Source organism: Ciconia boyciana, chromosome 1, assembly GCF_034638445.1.
Source record: "Ciconia boyciana chromosome 1, ASM3463844v1, whole genome shotgun sequence".
In the NCBI taxonomy this organism is placed as follows: Eukaryota; Metazoa; Chordata; class Aves; order Ciconiiformes; family Ciconiidae; genus Ciconia; species Ciconia boyciana.
Window position 1 is genome coordinate 133,540,723 of NC_132934.1, and position 20,791 is coordinate 133,561,513.

General features: G+C 42.2%; 1 protein-coding gene across 2 annotated transcripts in view; it reads left to right on the forward strand.

Annotated features, from left to right (window-relative positions):
• The first annotated feature begins 3,275 nt into the window (after positions 1 to 3,275).
• BCLAF3 (BCLAF1 and THRAP3 family member 3) overlaps positions 3,276 to 20,791 on the forward strand; it is a 36,001-nt gene continuing 18,485 nt past the window's right edge. For both annotated transcript variants that reach the window (XR_012040028.1, XM_072849045.1), the window contains exons 1-8: positions 3,276 to 3,467; positions 11,808 to 11,881; positions 13,916 to 14,494; positions 14,838 to 15,503; positions 17,791 to 17,969; positions 18,644 to 18,758; positions 18,959 to 19,022; positions 19,858 to 19,976. Coding sequence is in view for 1 of the 2 variants with exons in the window: in XM_072849045.1 (XP_072705146.1) it covers positions 11,841 to 11,881; positions 13,916 to 14,494; positions 14,838 to 15,503; positions 17,791 to 17,969; positions 18,644 to 18,758; positions 18,959 to 19,022; positions 19,858 to 19,976 (1,763 nt within the window). In the remaining variant the exon portion in view is untranslated. The remainder of the gene's footprint in view (positions 3,468 to 11,807; positions 11,882 to 13,915; positions 14,495 to 14,837; positions 15,504 to 17,790; positions 17,970 to 18,643; positions 18,759 to 18,958; positions 19,023 to 19,857; positions 19,977 to 20,791) is intronic.

The following is a 20,791-nucleotide window of genomic DNA, read 5'->3' on the forward strand; positions in this document are numbered from 1 at the left end:
ATGCCTTTGCAGATGTTGACTCCACCAGACCCTCTCTCAGTGCTCCGACATGCTTTTCCCCCTTTAAGCATTACTATCTACGGGCTCCGTCTGCAGACACCAAAATGAATTGTGTATGACAATCAAGCTTACCCGCTCCCTACAAAGAGCTTTTAATTTCATTTATCTGGTCCACCTCCGTGGAGAACAGGCATTCAGCAGCGGCTGCTGCAGTGGTGAGCCTGGCAGTGCAGGAAAGCCCAGGCAACACTCCCCAGCACGGCTCAGGCTCCCTTGCTCTGTCTGCTTCTGTGCCTGACGTTGCCAGGGATCTAGGAAAGTTTTATTTCCACTTTAAAAAAAAAAAACCTAACATAATATGGTTAAGCAAAGTTCAGCTCCGATAGCAATGTTTTATGTGGAAAACGAAATGCCTCCGTGAAAGAACAGATATGCAGGATCTGTCTGCTGTCGAGGGCTAGTTTCTGCGTTTGAATTCTAGGTGACTTCCGTTCATCATTTCCAAGTATTTAGCATGCAAACCGCAGCCATCCTCTTTCCAAAGGGAATGTTTACTAAATTAAACATTAAAGGAATATGAAAGCTATTCTCTATTCTAATGATACTTAATTAGAAAAAAACCATGGAAATAGATTAAAAGAATTAGTCTTAATAAGCAGTAATTGCCCAGTCTTGTGCAATAGAATAGCCTTCATAATTTAGAGATGGAGAATAATGGTTCTGTGGAACTACTAATGGATGCTGCTTTGAATATTAATCTAATTTGTAAAGTGTGTTTAAGCTCTTGTTTTGTTAGACTATATGGTCCCAACCATTGAGACCCTTGTACACTTACTTAATGCTATTCATCAGGATAAATGTATATTGGATCAAGACCATCTGAGGAGAATTCAAATAAAGAGGTTAATAATGAAGCTTAATAATTTAGTTTATGCAATGTAGAAGTTTACCATATGCACGTAGGGGTGGGCTGTCCGTAGTTATTTCTTTGGACCAGTTTCTGCTTCAAGTGAGGTGTCTGACCACTACACCAGATGAAGTAGGGAATAAACCCAAATATTTTCCTTCTGTTAGTTCGACTTTCCTAGTCTTGCGAATGAAGCCATAGCTGCCTATACAGTGATTACCCCGTGTATTGTAAGAGATATGCCAAACTTGTACTGCGCATTATCTGGTTGAGCCCCCCAGGCTGGCCTCGGTTTCGTTGGGAAAGTGCAGATTACCGGCATCTGCCCGCTTCCGTCTCGCTTGCTTAATCTAAAGCTCACCCTGCCCAGTTCTCACTCCAAGCTCCTATTAACAAAAATATCAACAAGGCGAGGAGGAAGCAAGCATTGTTCAGTGCAGCTTGCCACTGTATTTTGATGCCATATAGTTCAGTATATCTTTTGCAGTCCCTCTGAATTGGGAAAACACTACTACTAAATTTAAAAGTAATCTTACACTTCTACATGCTTCTCTTATGAAAATGTCCAAGTATTTTGGTGAAGACACAGGAAATTTTTTTGTATGGCAATCATGCGGGGTTCCTCGTGTTTGAGCTAGTCTAAAAAGGGCTCAGGGACCAAGCAGGATGCTGCAGACATTCAAAGACAGGAACCAGATTTACAGCTGTGAAGAGCGATCCCTCAGTCCCACCTACAGCCACTCTGCCAAAGTTGAGAAGGTGGAGAACGGAAGTTAATGCTCTGCTAAAAGATCAGTCCTATAAAAGGAGGGCAAGAAGATGTCAGCAACTAAAAGTCTGAAGGATGGCCAAAGTCGGCAGCCCATGCTGGTCTTGGGAACGTAAGGAAACTGAGACCACCTCTTTGAAGTACATCCAATTAAGGGGCCAACAGTAGGTAACCCTTCCTCTCCACTCTTTATCCAGTGAATATAAACATCTAACTTCACCTTGTTAGGCCATGGTTTGATGACAGAGTAAGCACAGCACTGTGGCTCTGAGATGGGTCAGAAATGTAGTCAAGACTACATAACACAGAATGCTGACTCCAGCTCTTTTTTGGGCTTAAATAAATTTGTTTAAAAAACATGTTGACAGGCTAACTTGGTTTTGGCAAGCTTTACACCAGATCAGATATCGTCTGCCTGTGCCGCTGTAATGATGCCGTATCAGCTATCGCCCATCCTCCTGCAGCTACTGTAAAAATACAAAACCAATGTCAATTCTGTGCTTGGGTTAAAACAAAAGCGTGTGCCTGCATCTGATCTGAATCAAATGTATATTAATGAGTTGATCTGACAACGCACCAAAGTAGCATTCACAATCCTTGACCAACAGCCTCGGATGCCTAATGTAATCTAGATAGCATCAGTGTCTCCTTTTACATGTGGTTTTGCATGATCTTTAAATCTATTTCTCGGTGTTTTTCTACCATAAAAAGATACTCTGTTTCGAAAGGGATTCAGTATGTGTCCTGTGCGCTCCTGCTGTTTACAGCTCCTGAAGAAAAAACTCACTCAGTCAAACGCCAAACCTGTTAGGCCTGCTGGGTATCATGACTGACAACCAAGGCAGTGCATTCCAGCGGCCTAGAAAGGAGAGCATTCGAACGGCTGGGATGGAGCCCATTTCCCAGGGAAGGGGAGAGCAGCAGTACACACTCAGACGGGCACTCCAGGAACCTGAAAAGGGCCTCGGAAAAAACCACCGCGGCCTTCCAAGAGGCGCCTCGAGCCTCCAGCAGCACCCCGCGGCAAGGAAGCCATGGCCGCGTTACGTGCGGGCCGGCAGGCCGCATCCAGGGCGAGTCTGCCCGGGCGGTGCGCGGCCTCACCACAGCACCGCAGGGGCTTTAACTGCAGGGTCTGACCCGTAAGGCCGCGGGGAGCCTTTGGGCCCAGCCTTTCCCGCCCGACCCACCACGTCGCAGCCGAGACCGGCGAAAGGGCTGGGGACCGCGGCGTCTCCTCGGCAAAGCCCGGCGCTTCGGGCCTGCCCCGCTCCGGCCGCCGTTGGTCCCGCGCAGGAGCCGGCATCCGCTCCCCGGGGCTGGGAGCTCTTCACAGGGCTTCTCAGCTGAGGGGCTCCTCAGAGCCCCGAGTACCCGCCAGGAAGGGCCGGGGCACCCCGTCCTCTCTGCGCTGCCCGGGCCGGGAACGAGTGGCCGGCACGGAGCTGCCCGGCGCCTCCCCCCGACAGCGCCCAGCCCAGGCGGCCGCATGGCGGCTGCGAGGGACGCGGCACCGGGGCGAGATGCCCGGGAGCGGCCATGAGGGAAGGGGGAGGCGCCGCCGCCGCCCGTCCGGCCCCGCCCGCCCCTCCTCTTCCGGGGCGCCCGCCCTCCGCCCGCCCTTTCTCTCCGCCGCGCCCGTGGGGAGCAGCTGCAGCCGGCGCGGCTCGCCGGGACCCGCCCCGCCTCCTCGCCGGGCACCTGCTCGGGGCGGAGCGGCGGCGGTGGCGGCCGGAGGAGCAGTGGTAGGCGGTGGCTCCGGAAGCGGCCCCGCAAGCGGCCCCGCTGGCGGTGAGTGCGGTGGCTAGCGGCGGCCCCACGGCCTCGGTGGGGCCTGGGCAGGCCCGGCGCGGGGGCACGGCGGGGCGGGGGCCTGGCCCGTGCCGCGGGCAGGGTGAGGTGGTGCCGGAGCCGGGTGCTCGGGGCCCGGGGGCGGCGGCGGGCATTGTCCCTGTCAGCGCCGCCTGCGCGCCCGGAGCCGGACGGGCCCATCCCCCGCCCCGGCGGCCGGGAAGGAGCGGGCCGGGCCGGGGTGCACGAAGCTCCAGCGCTGCGCCCGTGGGAGGGCCTGCCGGCCTGCCCGGCCCGGAGGCGACGGGGAGGCGGGTGGGAGGTGCCGCTTTCGTTCCCCGCGCTGAGCCGGGAGGTGTTGGCCGGCGGCGGCGGGTTTGACCGGCGGCAGCGGGTGCTGCGGGGACAGGAGGTCAGCGGGGATTCTGCTGAACCCATCTTGGATCTGCTGATGCCTGGGCAGCCTGGAGCAGCGGCATCGGTAACCCGCCTCTCCCCGCGTGTGTGTGTCTGTATGCGTACGCACATCAGTATGTGTGTATGCTGTGGTACGATGCATGTAGCTCAAGCATTCAGCGAGGTTTGGGGGGGCCAGGAACAAAGCAGGGGGCAGGGGCGACAAGAGGTGCCGTGGGCTGTCAGCGCCGTGCCTCCGTGTCTTGATGGTTCCAGAAAACCTGTGTTGCTGTGAACCCGCTGGGCGAGCGGCAGAGCAGAGCTGAGGTCGCTGCTCGCTGTTACTGTAAAGGACAGCGTTTTCCTCAGAGGTGAGCAAGGCATAAATACCAGCAGTCCCTGTTCTTAGTGATTTATATGTTGCCACACACAGATTTGCAGCAGTTAATGTGTTTATAATAACTTAAAGCAGTACAGGTTTTGTATAGCAGTCATATCTTAGTTCCAGTGTGTCTTTGGTTTAGCTTAATATATTTTCAGGAATGAGTCAAACCAAAGCAAGATGAATTGGTGCTGATTTCACCTAATCTGTGTTTTATGATACTTCGTCGGTTGGTTTAGTTGATTATGCACAATTATTCATACACATCTGAGGGGGCAGGAATGTCTCAGGAGGAATCAGTGATAGCAGTGTCCTCACTTGGCTCAACTCCATCCAGAACAGCAACACCTAATTTTTATTGCAATTCTTAAATGCCCCAAGTCACCTGTAAATATAGTTTAGGTTCCTGAATTACAAGGGTTTAAAACAAAAGCTACTCAAGTTGCTGGGAGATTTTAATTACCTGCTTACCTTGTGTGTTTATGGGCCTCAAGGAAAAGTGAATCTTTCGTGAAAGTTTTGCTGGGTGTGGATGGCTGGAGGAAGAGCGTGGAAGAGGATGCCAGGAAGGGAGGAGAAGAAATATGCAAAAGGCATGCAAGGAGTTCTGGTGATGGAAGCCACGTTGTGGCAGGCTGTGAGACACAGGGCTGGGCAGAGAGGGGCAGAGAACATGGATGACTAAATCTTTCCGTTTGTTTTCATCTTTTCACTCTGAAGGACTAATCAGAAGCTATGAGGATTTTTCTGTGGTTTTTTTTTTTAATATTGGTGTTGATGAGGTGAACTGAAATTAATTAACTTCCTTTAGAGGCACACCCTGTTATCCTGATAAACAGCTGTCTGTCTTAATGTGTGTCCATGCTCTCCTCCACATCTGCCTTCAGCAAAATAACTGGTATTTCTGCCACCGCTTTTGTAAGAGTGATCAAACCAACTCTCCTTCCGCCTGCGCTGTGATGAGATGGGCTTGATTTTGGTGCAGTCTTGCCTTGTGGGTGTTCACCTGTCAGGAGGTAACGTAGGCTGGGTTGGTGTCACAGCAAGCTGGTGAGCAGTGTGGTCGCACACAGTTAGGTTTGCTTTTCCTCTCAGGTGGCAGCAGGCACTCACTGTCTGCGGGGAAGGGAGGAAATGTGCTAGGAGTCTTCCAGCAAGGGCTTATTTCTCCGGTGTGGCTGGGGAAGGCAGCCCAGGCTGCCCAGCCTCCTGGCAGTGCTCCTGTGTGGCGTTGCCCACTGAATAAATGAGGAGTTTCTTATGACTTAAGGTGAAAAAGCATCATGGTTCATACGTGTTGGAGAGCTTTCAGTAGGCAGGAAGTTGTTGTGGTTTGTCTCTGGGACTATGACAGGAGCGGATTTAACACACTTCTGGTGTCCCTTTAGAAACTGGTAGGCAGAAGCAGCTGGGGGACGGTGCTGTGACATTTAAGGCTCTGTAATAGATGTGTGTTAAAGGCCTCTAATTCAATGCATTATAGAAATGGCTTGCCACTATGTTTATCATTTGTGCTTTCTTTGTGTAAAAAAAAAAAAGTGTTTATTTGAGAGTGAAATACCTACAGTATGATGTGATACAGATTTATCCTGCTCAGTCTTTCCAAGTTGGCATTGTAATCTGTTTTTCTGCAAAGGTGAGGCATTGCCTGCTAATTAGTGTCATTAAATGGGTTAGTTTTAAATGAGAGCACACTAAGCTTAAGTTATATGCTCAGTAGATCTCCTCAGTTATTTTTATTCTTTTGCTCAAATACGCAGGGGCAGGGGAATACTTTCTATGTATCCCAAGGAGTTGCTTAAAATTTGTTTAGTGGTCCATTAAGAAGTACTGTATGCTTCAGCTAGGCCTGTACTTTCTGTAATAGGTCTTCATTCTACTGGGATTGTAAGGAGGCACAATCATTTTTATTTGAGAGAGAGAGAGAGAGAGATTCATAAAGATAGATAGAGATTCTGTATAGCAAACAGAGGGGAGTGATGCCCATGTGCAGCCCCTGCATGGGACGGTTACTTCGCTAGCATGAGGCCTGGTTGTCTGTTAACAATCCTCAGTTTTGGGATACAACCTGTGTAAAGCCTGCCTTCCCCAGCTTGTACCAAAGAAAAAGGATAAAGCTGACAAGGAGGACAAAAAGTTCTCTAAAGCCACAGTGGCTGCGGTTTCGGGAGGCCAAAGGGGTGTTCCTGATGCCAGGGAGACCCTATTTCTCAGTATGCAAACTGGAGCATTGGAGCTCACCTTGCTCAGATCGTGGCACATTCGGCAGGAGTGCGGGCTTGTGGTGCTGCCTCCCACCATCGCTGCCCACCGTTACCGGTCGCTCTGCCACAGCTGCTTGGGGAGATGCTGTGGACCAGATCAGGAAACTTGTTAAACATAGCATGGGATAAAAAGAGAGAGAAAGAAAGGAAAGAGGAAGGGGGAGGGGGAATAGCCCTGTCATCTCCCTGGTGGTGTCATCTCCAGGCTGTGTTGCCAGTGCAGCTGGAGCTGCAGTGATGTGAGGGTGCCACCAGACCTGCTACAAAATACTTTGGAGATTCAAAGCATAACCTTGGAGATGCGGAAGGTGCTCTGAGAGTGACAAAAGCCCAGGAGAAGGGATCTGTAATAAAAAAGAGCACTCATTGAATATCAGAGAGCTGTGAGGAAACTGGGGATGGAAATTTGGATCTCGGTCATTTGCATTGATCTGTTACCTGCTGTGGTGTCTAAAAGAGGGGATGGTTTAGAAATCCCTCAGCTGAGTTTCATTTGCCTCAGCTGGGGTGTGTTTGTCCTTGAGCTAAACAGCTGTTCTAGCTCATAGTTTTCAAACCTGTCACATACGTCCTGTCATGAGGTGATGTGCCTTGAGTTGGGAGTCACCTCCATGGGCTGGCAGAGCTGTAACTCAGCTCTGGGCAGCTCTCTGGTGCTGGGGCAGCAGTGCTGGAGCATGGGGCAGGGTTGCACTCCACACTTCATGACATCCTTCCTCCAGCCCCCGTAGGGTTGTGGATGGTGGATGAAGGTGCCAATTGGGAGCTGTGGTTTTGAGGCTGAAGGTTTTTACTAGAAAAATCAGGGAGAAATGGGTGTATGCATGGCCTAGTGCAGCACTGGGAGCCTCTGCCTGTGGTGATGGTACCCAAGCCAGTCTGGGAAGCATTGGCTAAAAGAGATGTGAAGTCCTGTTGCAGGTTCAGAAATGTTCAGGCTGGTTTGCTGGGAGGTGTTTCTCTGTTCTTATGCTCTTTCCTGGGCATTTGCTGATGGAGGTGACAAGATTTGCCTGGAAGCTGAATGGGCAAGAACATGCCAGGCTTGTGTCCTGCTTGGACAATGGCTGGGGTGGGAGCCATGTGGGACAGCCTTTGATTCAGCTATTATAACTTACCTACTACAAAAGTTGCCAGTTCTATGCCTTTCATTTAAGGATACAGTAAATGGCTTTCTGTATTGCAGGCTTAAAGATCTTTTTTCTTTTTTTAGTCTGGATTGCAGCTGAGCTTTTAATTTGATTGTATTTCTGTCAAATACTTGACTGTCTTGGTGTCAAGACTCTCAATTCCTGGTTTCTCTTTCTTGACAGACACTGCAGCAATACATGCTTTGGCATGTCCCTTGCAGCTTTCAGTTGATCCCTGCCTAGAAGACAGTCAAATGAAAAGCTTGCAGCTGCTCCCTATCTTTTTGGGCAGAGTGAGAGAATAGTGAGCTGGTTAGGTTTTGCAGAGAGAGTCAGTGTCTGTCATCGTGTCTGCTGTGTGACCCAGCTTATGAAAGACTTGCTTATCCTTTCCTCCTCTAAAAGATTTGGGAGGCAGTGGCAATGGCAGTCGGGCAATCCCTTACAAAGGGGTGAGGAGTGACATCTCGCTTCGCTACAGGTGAAATGGCAATTGAAGAGCAGCTCCTTGATGGTGAGCGCTACTACTGTTGACCTGCCTTTTGTGTGTCCTGCATAGGGTTTCTTCCATCATCTGTTGTGGAAGGCACCCAAAAGACAAGAAAAGCAGTCCACGTATTTAAGGTCTTTTTACAGGAGAGTTAACTACTTCTACTCAGCCTGTGCTCTATCTGCGAGGTTTTAGCTGTTTGGGGCTTGCTGGTGTGGGGCTCTTTGCATTAGGAAGAGCTCCAATTCCCCCCCATTCAGCTAGATGACTGCAGTAATTTGTGATTTCTTGTGTTTCATGCTGGAGAAAATCAAGGAGATTGAAGATTATTCTGTTCAGGAGAGCAAACTGTTAAAAAATTTATAGCCTTTCTGAAAGAACATGTGTTTAGGTTGGCCCATCCCATACAATTTCTGGTCATTTTCAAGCTACTTCTCTCCAGATACTCCTTTCAAGTTTGTAGTAGATAGATACCACAAGAATTTCATACTTGTCAAAGCACTGATCTCTCAAGGGTGGAATCAAAGGAGAGCTAGCAGCAGGCTTGAGGCCATTTCTCCTAAGAGGGAAGTTCTCTGATTTCAATTCCAAAAGTCAAGGAAAAGAAAATAAAAGATGGGGTTCCCATTAATATTTAAAAACTATCTAAGCACAGTTACTGATAACTCCTCCAATGAGTCACTTATTGTTGTAACACAACAAACACAAACAGCACTATGAACTTAATAATATTCCTTCCTAGTTAAAAAAAAAAGCTCTTCATGTTTTCATAGTGACAGCATCCCATAAAGTACAGCAGGGTGACTTGGTGAAATTCAGAACCCACAGCATAGCAGGTCCTGGCACCTCTGCTCCAGCATGACTTGGCCTTTCAGAAGCACCTGGATGGCTGACTCGGGAACCATAGGGCCTTCACTTGATTCAACTAATTCTGCTATAGAGAGGCTTGCTACTCAGGACCATCCTACGAAAAGCTTCCTTTTGGTATGGAACCATATTGCTGGTCTAGGTGAGATGATTTAAACCTGAATTTAGCAACGTGCTTACAAATTCTGTATAGATTAATTTGTCATTCTAGTGTTACACTGGGAGTCTTGATTGGGGTCAAGTGTCTGCTGCTTTTGTACGGTGCGTATTTCATCTTGAATCTCGTGAGGAAATCATATTGCGTGGGTCACTTTTTAGGAGGTGCATTGAAACAAATGAACACTTTCTTTCCACAAAACAAAAGGAGTGTCTTCATTGGAAATTATAGTAGTCCTCTTTATCCTAAGGCAAGATCTAGGACATGCTGTCACAGTCCTTCTCACACTTTTAGTATGGTTGTTTAGCCAGTCTTGAAAGAATAAGGAATCTCTCGTTACGTATGTTCAGTTTCCAGCTTGATCAGTCTGTGATGAGAGATCCTGGCAGATCAGGTTCTGTACGATGGTTGGGTAGGGTTTAATGGTACTTCTGTCTTTTGGTGTTTACGTACTCCCTTGAAAATGAAGGCTAAAGTTCAGAACTGAAGGGAAGATAGAAAGAATTTGAATGGCATATAAAACACTGTCACTTTTTAAAGTTTACAAGAAGAGAGGGTAGTAGTGAACCTGAAGCTTGCAGGACATGCACCTCTTTTTGAAATGTGTTAGCCATGAACTGAAATACTGTTCAGTTTGGTAAGGTGTGTTTTTACGGGTGAGAAATAGGAAAGTATTTTGGTCAAATAGTATTTTTCAAAGAAAAATAATATTTAATATGAGTACTGGCATTGGAGCATCATATTTAACTTTGGCTAGTATGATCTTCGAGTAAGCAAAGGGCCTGAAGTTAATTCATGCTATGCAGTCCTCAGATATACGTCTTTAGGATGAAGTTAGCATTGCCTCTTAGATATTTGAAAATTCAGGGAACAAATATTATATGTTGTCTTTGGGGTACCTTGGGGTTGGGTTGTTTTTGCTTCACTATCCCTTGCAACACTTCTTACAACTTCATGCCTTGTCACGTGGAAAGATCCATTGCAGAGCAAATACTCTCATGGTAAACAGGAGACTTTAGAGATTTTAAAAAATAAATTCAAGAGGGTTTTCTCCAGAACTAAGCTATTGCTATGTCTTGCAAATAATTTCCCGGTTAGCTTATGGTGCAACTTAATGAGCAGGAAGTGAACATTTCCAGAATCACTCTGAAATGTAGTAGATGGCTTGTCTAGCATCCACCTGTGGAGGTAGGCATCAGAAGTATGCTGTATGTTCTCCTCTAAGAAACTGCTGTTTTAGCCATGAGCTAATTGTACAAAAAGTCAGACATAGCAAGGGGTAATATTTTATTTGACCAATTAGTGTGATTGGGGCGGGGGACGACAAGGCACTGGGTCAGGCATGTGGGTGCACACCTACTTCTTCAGGTTTCTTATGTGCCTTAAAGCTTGCTGGTTTTTTCCCCCATTTCAATTTTAGTTGGTCAGGTAAAAGATTTAGATAAGGAAATTATTTCAGCACTGGGAGTGTCAAAAAAGGCCATATTTGGCTAGTCCAGACTAGTTTTCTGTCTCCATGAGTGTCTGTGAGCCAATACTTAGAGAAAATACCAGAGCATGTATAGAGTGACATGGACCTGGACATATTCTTCCAGTTTCAAGTGACTGGTTGCTCATTAATTTGAGAGCTGTTGATGGATCTGGTTTTGTATCTATTTATATTTCTGGCCTTTACAGCATCTTGTGGTAATTAGGAGCTATAAGCATAGGTATGTGGTCCAAATTCCAACTTTCAACCAGTTACCTGATAATTTCACTCTGCTTTAATCCTTGTGTTTGCTAAGTAATGAATAATCATTCCGTTCCTATTCACCAGTTGCGTTACTGGTGAGTTTGTATATCCTTTCATCACTTGTTTTCCAAGTTTCTAGGATCTTTTTGCAAAGAAGAGCAAGAAGGGTAGATTCCACTGATATTTTTCTCATTCTTCCATAGCTTTTATGAGAAGGGATGCTGACAGCTACTTCCAGGATTCAAGAGCAGTGCTTTCTGTCATAGTACATCCATTGTATATTTAAAGGTGTGTCTAGGTAGTAGGTTATTGACAAGTTAAGTATAAAAATGAATAGTGATCTCTTGTACATGGTTTTATTTGGATGAAGTGTGTAATGATACAGCAGTTAAGACTTGATGGAGCAGTTAAGGCTTACAGGAGGTCTATAACCATGTAAAAATATCAGTGTATATTACAAATTTGAAGTTCAGTATATATGAAGTTCAGAATATAACTTGATGCAAAAACATTTTTCTTTGTAAACTTGATTTTAAAGCTGGCTGTCTCTCCCCTCTCATCTATAGCATTCAATACATACTAAAAATTACAGCATTTTTTTCAATTGCAGCAGCTTGCTTGTGAGATTATTAACATTTAAAGACCTAGTGAATAGACAGCATTACAAAATGGAGAGAAAAAGGGAGCAATGGTCAAATATTTAAATCTTTATAAAGAAAATAAGCTGAGTTCTAAGATCAGCAATTGGGAAAAAAGTTACTTGCCTTAAAATGTGAATTAGAGGTAAAAGTAAAACATCCTAAAAATATGCCTTACCCCAACCTTGAAGCATCTAATACTATACTTGTTGAACACAACTGTCCCTGTTGCAATTTGTAGTGTGATTCTGTTATCAGACTAGTAAATTGTATCATTTTTACAGCTTCAAGAAACTCATATAAACACGTGAGAGAAGATGACAAGATCTAGATCAAGATCACCACGATGGAAACCAAGGTAAGTATTTATCTGTAACTTGTGTTCTGAAACGTAGCTGTATATAAGGATTTATAGTTGGTACTTAAAACTTGCGTAAAAGAAAGAAAATTGCATCCAGAATTGCAATTTGTAAAGTGTATTTTATAAATTATAAATTGCTTTCCAAACTGAACACTTTCTGCAATTTTTTGCCAACTCACAATTTTATTATGATTTTTTTTTTAAGCACGAAGTGTTAAAGCTTTGCTGTCTGCCAAGTACCTTGTTCAACTTGCATGTTTTGGGACTTGGAACTACCTTAAGCACAAAATCTGAGCACCAAACTAGTTAAGGTTATTTTTACTCAAGCACCACCTGGTGCACTTAATGTCTGTAACTCACTCCTGTTTTGCCTCTTGGTCTACAGGGAGGGCCAGATTGGCTGTTTAAAAAAAACCAAAAAAACAAACAAACAACTTCTTAGTTTAAACACCTCAGGCTTTGAGCCTTTGGGGCTGATCTGCAAATTATTTTCAGCACAGTTAGATGTGCCTTGCAGCGTAAAGCGAACTGAAAACATGGGAATCAGTGCCCTTCTTTTTGGACACTAGCCTAATACCATGTGTCGTTGATGTATGTCACCAGAATAATATCCAGGTTACTTCATGCCATTAGTTACCTGCCTAATTTTTAGGATTTGCAATGCCAATTTGAGGTGTTAAAACTAGGAGACTGGAATACAATTTTAAGCTTTCTAAAGCTATTAGTGTGTAATACAAAAATACTACTTTTTGCTGGTTTTGGGTTGCTTTTCTAAACAGACTAAGTTGTGATGACCAAGATCCAAGGGAGTTTGTTAGATAACACAGAAAAATGGGGCAGGGGGTGTTTGCTTGTTTTTAAAAAGAGAAATCCTATCTACTTCCATACTAGATTGATAGTTGTGGATATGTCCTTCGGGTGAAGGGCAGGGAGGAATATCCCAGCTCTCATTAAAATGCAAGCCTTAACCGGAACAACGTGGGGCGGCAGCAACAGTATGGGTGCTATTCTAAGTTAGCCATCATAGGTTTATGAAGATCTGTCATTCTGAGTTTGAACTCATTTGCAGAAATGGAGCAAATAGTTATGCTGAATTGTACATTTGCAATATGTGTACAAAGGAATTGACTTCCTTGAATTTTTTCAACTTATATTTTTCCAACGTTTTTATTAAAGAGTGTATTGAGAGCGTACAGTGAATACTTGAACACAGCAGAACTTTTACGTCTAGGATTACTTTCTGGTTTTTGCTAGTGGCATGTGCTGTTCCTTCTTTATTTAAGGAGATTTTGGCTAAAAACTCTTAACAGGTTGCTTTCATTTTTGTAACTGTAGGTGAAAATGCAAAGCCGAGTGCAATTGAGTGGATCTTAGCAATTGAATCTTTAATAGCAAAAGCTGCAATAGGTGTGGAAGTGTACATATGTATACATGTATGTACATGTACACACAATTATACAAAAAGAGCAAAACACCTTTCTCAGACTCAGTCTTTTCGGCAGGAAAAAGCCGACCTGTGTGACACTTTGAATTGGATATTTTATAATGTTTTCAGTCAGTTTTGAGGGTTGTTTTGGCATGCAAATAAAACCTGAAAAGGTCTTTTTTTTTTTTTCCCCCCTCATTTCTCTATTTGCCTTTTTTCCTTCCCATTTTTTCTCTTGGCACTGAAAAAGATAGGGAATGCTTGAGAAGTGTGAAAATGTGTATAACAGTTGTTTTCAATGTAGTGGAAACTTCATATATATGAAACTATTTTTAGTTTTAAATGAAAAAATGCAAAGAGAGAAAAATGATTGACTTACTACTATTTTGAGTGGGTATTTTTACTGTGAAAACTTTCAACAGAGTAAAAGTAACCTTGGTACTCTGGCCAGGCAAATGACACTTTGAATATCTTGTTTTTAATATTTTTACCAGTTGATTAAAATTGTGTACTAAACTATGCTTCCTTAGGGAATAGATGCACTCATTAAGTGGTCAATTCAATTTTATGGGACTATTCAAAAGTGGATTTTATTTTTGCCTTAGGTCCTTATCTCCAGCATTTAGGAGTCCAGAGCACTATAGGCAAAGGCATGCTCATATTAACTATGACTGTGAATATAAAAGCTTTCGTAAGGACGCAAAGAAGCCTATGCCTTGGAGACCAGAAGATGAAAAATACGGACAAAGCAATTCTAAGTTTGCACCTCATGCAAATAACCACCAGAGAATATATGAACGTAGATCACCTTCACCAAACCTGAAAAGAATTCCCATGGAAGATACTTATAGTCATAAGCCCTACAGAACACATTCATCTGAAAGAACTGAAAGCAATAGGAGATGCCAGTTACCACCAAAATACTTGGAAATACCATATAAAGAGCATGATCGTCCATTTTACCAACACAAAATGGAAGACAGATACATGTTTGAGCACTACAAAGTCACTGGAAATGAAAAAGGAATGAAACCTTTCCATAGACCGTTAGGGGCTTCATGTAAACTTGAAAGAAAATGGCATGAAGATGACTTGAGGCACCAGAGGTTACATGAAGAGAAGTATGGTCAGTCACCCAGAAGAGTTTCTGATGAATTTACGGCAAGGAGCTCTTTACAGAAGAGGTATAGGAATAAAATAATTAAAACCTGGGTATTGTGGTATAAAGCCTCAACTGAAAGTCTGTTTTCATTATAGTTGAAGATACCCACCTTGAAACACGTTGGCCACTTTGTAGTTTAATTATGGGCGACTGGTAGTAGTGAAGTATTTGTCTTTTAAGTAAATCGTATTGATGGCTAGAGTATGAAAAGATAATATTTCCCTCTTAAGAGCCCCTGCACATCTGTACCTTGGCGTGAGGGATTATGGGTTAACTTGCCACGCATTCTGCTGTCCAACATTCTGCACATATAAGTTCTCGCTTTCTTCTCTAGTGCAAGTGTAAATTGCTTTATGTCAACACAGGTATCCTGAAGATCACGATTACAGAGAATATGGGCACACGTCTAAAAGGGTTAAAGAAATGGAGAGGTATGACGGTGGAGAAGTAGCAAGAAATTCCAAGTGGAAGCAAGAACGTTCTTTTCCACCCTACCAAGAAAAGGAGGAGCAAAGAAATCTGGGTGCCCAGTCCCACCGATCGGCTGAAAGGGAGTACTTGGAGGATTCTGTCACAAAGATAGCATATGAGTACAGTCACAAACGGCGCAGGCATCCGGATGGGGAAAAGCCTTTTTCAGATGATAGAGCTCAGAAGTATGTGAAGCAGGAAGACCAGAAATACGGTTCTTCTAAGGGTGCCCGGAATAACAAGGAGTTAGATTACTTTAGCGGTGGAAGAGTGAGACGGACTGAAGAAGGGCACGTCGAAGTACCTGTTAAATATAGTTCAAAGAAGGGCTGCAATGCTTGTGTTAACTCTTCCAAAATGGATGTTGATCTGAGATCTTTTAAAAACAAACCGAAGGAAAGAGTAAGGAAAGAAGGGGAATTCAGGAAAAAAGTAGATTCCTCTGATAGCCAGCATGATTCAAGTCATACTGTTTCAGATGTGAATATCTCAGATGTCAACTGTAGGAGGGAACGTCTCACGATCAAAGTGGATATGAAGAAAATGGTGACCAAGTACAGGTATTGGTTTCCCCTCACCTCTTCTTTCTTCCTGACTCTTTACAGTTTATGAATGTTGGAGGAAAGCACGGTTTCTTTAAGAGGTAACCAGGACAAACTAAGGTTGTACCTTTTAAATTTTAATTTGTTTATAACGTTAACTTGCACAGACTGGAAATTTACAGCCTACCTCTATTAAAAAACAAACCAAAAAACCCCCTAGTTCATTTCATGGAGATGTAGTAGGAAGTGGAAAGAGCAGGTATGCCTGATACAAACCTGTAGTTAAAAGTTGCTTATGATAAGTAAATGTGTTGATTTTAAATAAAAAAACAAAGAAACAAAAGCAGAAAAGCCTAGTCCTGTGCTTCCTTCTGGAATATGATGGCATTTTTTTGACTGTGTCATGCCTCATTTCTTCTAAAAACCACATAACCTTTAAATTACATAAATCTCAGGCACACATTCAGATGTTCAAGATCTCAAGTTCAATAAAGCTGTCAAAAAAATTAGAGATCCCTGGATTGTTACTTATTGTTGTAACAAATGAAGTGGCAATCTGTTGAGGCATCAGAACTGAAAAGCAGTAGAGTCTGCTTCTGTCTATCTTCTATGTGATACTTGTGGTTGCCTTTAGCATTCCCAATGCCGGCTGAATTGGGAAAAAAAAAGTGGTAATATTATGAAAATCTAGATGATGGATATATGGTAGAGAGTAAGCAGCTTGGTTTGTGTAGATTTTTGCAGGCTTTTCTGGGCTGTTGCCTGGCTGTTGCAGGCAAGAATGTCATGTAATGACAGTAATCCCTTTTGGAAGGGATTATCTTCCCTTCCAAAATGATCAGCCTTCAATTTAAAGGTATTTTGCCTCTTTCTCCCAAATAAAACATCTATATATTTTTTTCCCTTTCCAATATTTCAGAAACACGTAATACAATGGAGAGTTACAAAGACAAGTTACTGTCTGCACATAAGGGGCTAATATTACAGACTGAGGAAAGGGAAGTGGAGTAATGCCTCTCCCCCCTCCCCCTGACTAGGACAAGCATTTAACTTCCTGAATGATAACGTAAGAAAAATAATTATTGTTGAGTTTTGTTGCAAGCCCACAGGATGATTCCTGTATCTAGTAGCCTCTTGCTGCTGTTTTTGAAAGTCATGCACAATGGACATGGTAATTATTTGCAGACTGAAGAAACTACTACATTGATTACAGCTAATTTCATGTGTGAAAGGTTTGCTTCCGCAGCCAAAAGTGCTAAATATTTTATTTTTTTGAAGATGAAAACACTAATTTTGCAGAAGCTCATGACTGGGAATATTCATGCTGCCTACTTTAGGCATTTAACAAACACCTGACTTGAAATGACTCAGCTGAGAAGAATACTTTCATTATAAACTTGGAGAGCAGGTAGATAATTCAAATCATCTACAGTTGAGATTGTTTGGATTCCCTCTTGCATGCATTTATTTCTAGTTTACTGGGGGCAAATAGATGACTTCTGGCACCTGCTAGAGGCTATTTTTGATACAATTTTTGTATGGAATTCTAGTCTTGTATGCTTCAAATACAGGATGGGCAGGCACATAATCACTTTGCACAGTAAACAGTCTTTATCCTAAAAGCTCTTACATGGGCTGTTTGAGTCCTCAGTTTATCTTTCCAACTGACAAGCATTTTCCTTGCAACAAGAACAGCAGGATTTTTAAAGTGTTAGCTTCCTTGTCAAAATAATTCTTAAGCAGCAATGCAACCATTTGGGGCTTAAACTTATTTAGAATGAGTAAAATTTGACAAAAAGATGCTAAACGTGTTCTTAAGTTCACACACTGCCACTGGAAAGCTGTTTCACTGGGCTCAAGTGATGATTCAGTTCCCAAAGATGCCATGAGATTTTTACATCTCTGAACTGTTCTTGAAAATTGTCTGGTAGCTCCTTATAAACAGACACACAAGTAATTGCTTTGCAGAATTATACTGAAGAAGTATATCAGGATCTTCATTTGCATTTATTTGATAATCTAGATCAATTAAGTTTAAAATTCACGAATCTTTGTATTATATACTTCACTGAAACAAGGATTCCTGAGAGTGTAGTCATATCTCTTTGTATTTTATTATAGCTTTTCTTCCTTACGGCCTTACGAGTTTTTTTAATTAAAAAAAGGAACAAAACAAGATTTCAATTTCATTGCATTTATTCCTAAAATGAACTTCTTAATTTATTGTTCTGTTCTACTTGTCTATTTGAAGTTTTCAGATATAGTGAATTCTTTTAAAGTGAATATCTGCAACTTTTTATTCTAGGACTGCTTCTAGTCATACTACAGAGAGACAGATGTCACATGATCTGGTTGCTGTTGGCAGGAAAACTGAAAATTTTCATCCAGTGTTTGAGCACATGGAATCTGTAACACAAAATGTTGAAAATGACCCATCAAGAGAATTTACTCAGGAAATAATCACTATTATCCATCAAGTTAAAGGTGGCTGTAATATTTGGGGTATATGTATGTGTTTATGTATTCATAATTATTAAAAACAAATGTAATGAATTAGATATGCTGTCCTTGTAAGTCTCAGGTGTTTGCCTTTGGCTTCATTTGTATTTTGGCTTCATTCGATATTGTTTAAGGAAAATGCAGGTTGAGGATTTAAAGTAGTTGGGTGGAGAATGATTGTAAGAAGGTCTCAGTCCATAATAGAGGCATTATTGGGAAGTGTCAGAAGGATTTTATGCTAGTACTTAAGACTAACCTGCTTGTTTAGGAAATTAGAAGAAAAAAGGAGCTTTGCTACAGCCATAACTTCCTAGTTATATATAGTTCCTTTAATTTTTTAGATTAGTGTTTAGACTGCTGCATCATGTTCAGTGTTGAACTTTATTTATAGATTCTAGTCATTTGAGTACTACCGTAATAGAGCTGACAAATAGTTAACTTTCTATTGAGCTTAATCTTATTAAATAAGAAGGATGTCTAAGTTGGACAGGACTCATCTTTCATTTGTGAATGTTAAACTGCAAGTGGAAAGAGTTTGAAATTTAATCTCAGAAGTTGTCTTGGTGTCCTTAAGAGTTAATCTTTTAAAAGATACAACTTCCCACTGTGCATTTGAAATACTACAAATAAACATTCTTGTATTTAATATCTCTTCACAGCAAATTATTTTACATCCTCTGACATAACTCTACATGAACGGTTCTCAAAAATTCAGGATAAACCAATTGCAAATATGAATGAAGTTAAAATACGTTCGGATCCAGAAATTCACAGGTAATTGATGTGCTTTTTGCCTTAATTTATTTGCATTTTAAGGTAGTTAATCTTCAGTAGACTGTACACAATGTAAAGTGTTTTTTCACTGACTCTAAACTACCTGCCCATAGTCTCTAAAGAATTCTGTAGTTGGTCAATAATGCTTTTGCTATTTATAGTGATGGCATTTGTTTTTATGTAATATTTTTGTGTTCCAGGAGGATTGACATGTCTCTAGCAGAACTTCAGAACAAACGAACTGTGCCATCTGAATCTCCCCAGGTATCTTGATTACTTAATATTTTTGGCAAACAGTAAGTTAAAACGATATAGATGTAAACACTTTCCCCGTGCTATTGGTACGTCATTTTACATGTTTTGAAGACCATCAGTAATTCTGACTATTTTGAAAGAAATGCACACTTGAGCATATTTACAGATACCACAATGGTGCAAGTATACTGTGTTCACTGATGAGTAAAATGCAGGTGTGTTCTCCAGAGTAGCTGGAGTGTGGTTATTCCTCCTGCTTGAGCCCCTGTCTGTTTTTAAATAGTGTAAGTAGGTGACTGACATGTGGCTCTTACTTTCCCTCTGAGATTAGAAAAAGCCTTAATGTTTCTTCTACCCTAATGTTAGAATGGCCTGACATCCACATAATTCCTCAGAATGCTATTTTATCCCGTGCTTTCATCCAGGGACATAAGAGTTTCTGTCTTCCCCTTTCAAGCTATACTTACTGGGATTTAGTTATTATTTTTTTTTTCTATAGTACAGATATGTGGAGATTCAACTTAAGAATAGTAGAACTTCTTAAGATTTACTGGAATTAATGTGAATATTCTTGCCTTGGCAACTCCATGCAGAATTCCAGTGCTTTGTTCACTGTTTGGAAACTTGTATAAAGGAAGATGGTGCAAGAAAGGGTAATTGTTTGGGACTACTTTTTGTTATTATTTTGGACTTTGGATCCTTGGGTTGATGTGCATCTGTCCTATGTGCAGATAGTTGAACTACCTTAACAAGGTTATATACCGGATGCAACCCCTGAAGGACAGAATCACGTCAGTGTTTGTTTATTACCTTCTAACTCGACTTTAACCCTTCCTCTTAATAGAACATTGTGAGAGTGTTAGAAGATCCAAATGATCTACGGCATGATATAGAAAGGAGGAGAAAACAGAGACTGAAGAATGAAGATGAGCAAGTGTTTCATGTAGATGGTGTAACTCCAAGGTAATTAGCAAATAACAATCTTTTTGGCCCAAGCCTGTAGTTCTCTTATGTGTTCATTTTTTGACTCTTCCACAGTAACATCTTTTTCATAGTTTGTCCTTGCAACTTTGACTCGGACTGAAATTCAGCTGACATACATTGCTAACTACTCTCTAATGGACTGTTACCTTGAAAGAGGTTAAGCTGCAGTGGGGAAAAAATGAAAAGCAAGCTCAAACTCTAACACTGAATGGGAAGAGAGGACGAAATTAATTTAAAGATGCTGAACTATTTTTAAACTCTTTGATGTGCCATATAACACTTTCTTGGTATTCTGTAGTTTCATAAAAGCATTCTAGGATGAATACATTGTTGTGTTGCCCTGGTTGTTTTGTAATGTCATGTGGAATATCAACAAATAATTGGAATTTTTCTGATTCTTGGAGAATTTTATGAAGAAAAGCTAGATTTTCGGAATAGCTTTTTACTGCTATGAATTCCTCCAACAGGTTTGTTAAAGGTGTTTGCTAACCTCAGTCGTCCTGTTTCACTTTTGATGTTGTGAGGTTGGTTGATTACAAAGAGATGATGACTTATTTGTGTTAGAAGCAATGTCGATTAAAGAATTGCCAGTGTGTAATGAAATGTATCTACACTGTAGTCATGATTTGCAGATTGCTCTTAATGTGCTGCTGTCTGTTAATTTTAAATGCAGTCTATTATGGCAAATAGTGGCAATGCACACATATGGGAAAACTGACTTGTGAAGCTGCAGAAAAAAATTTCTTGTATTTGAGATTCTTTAAATAAAAAAAGTACAAGTTACCAAGGTGGGG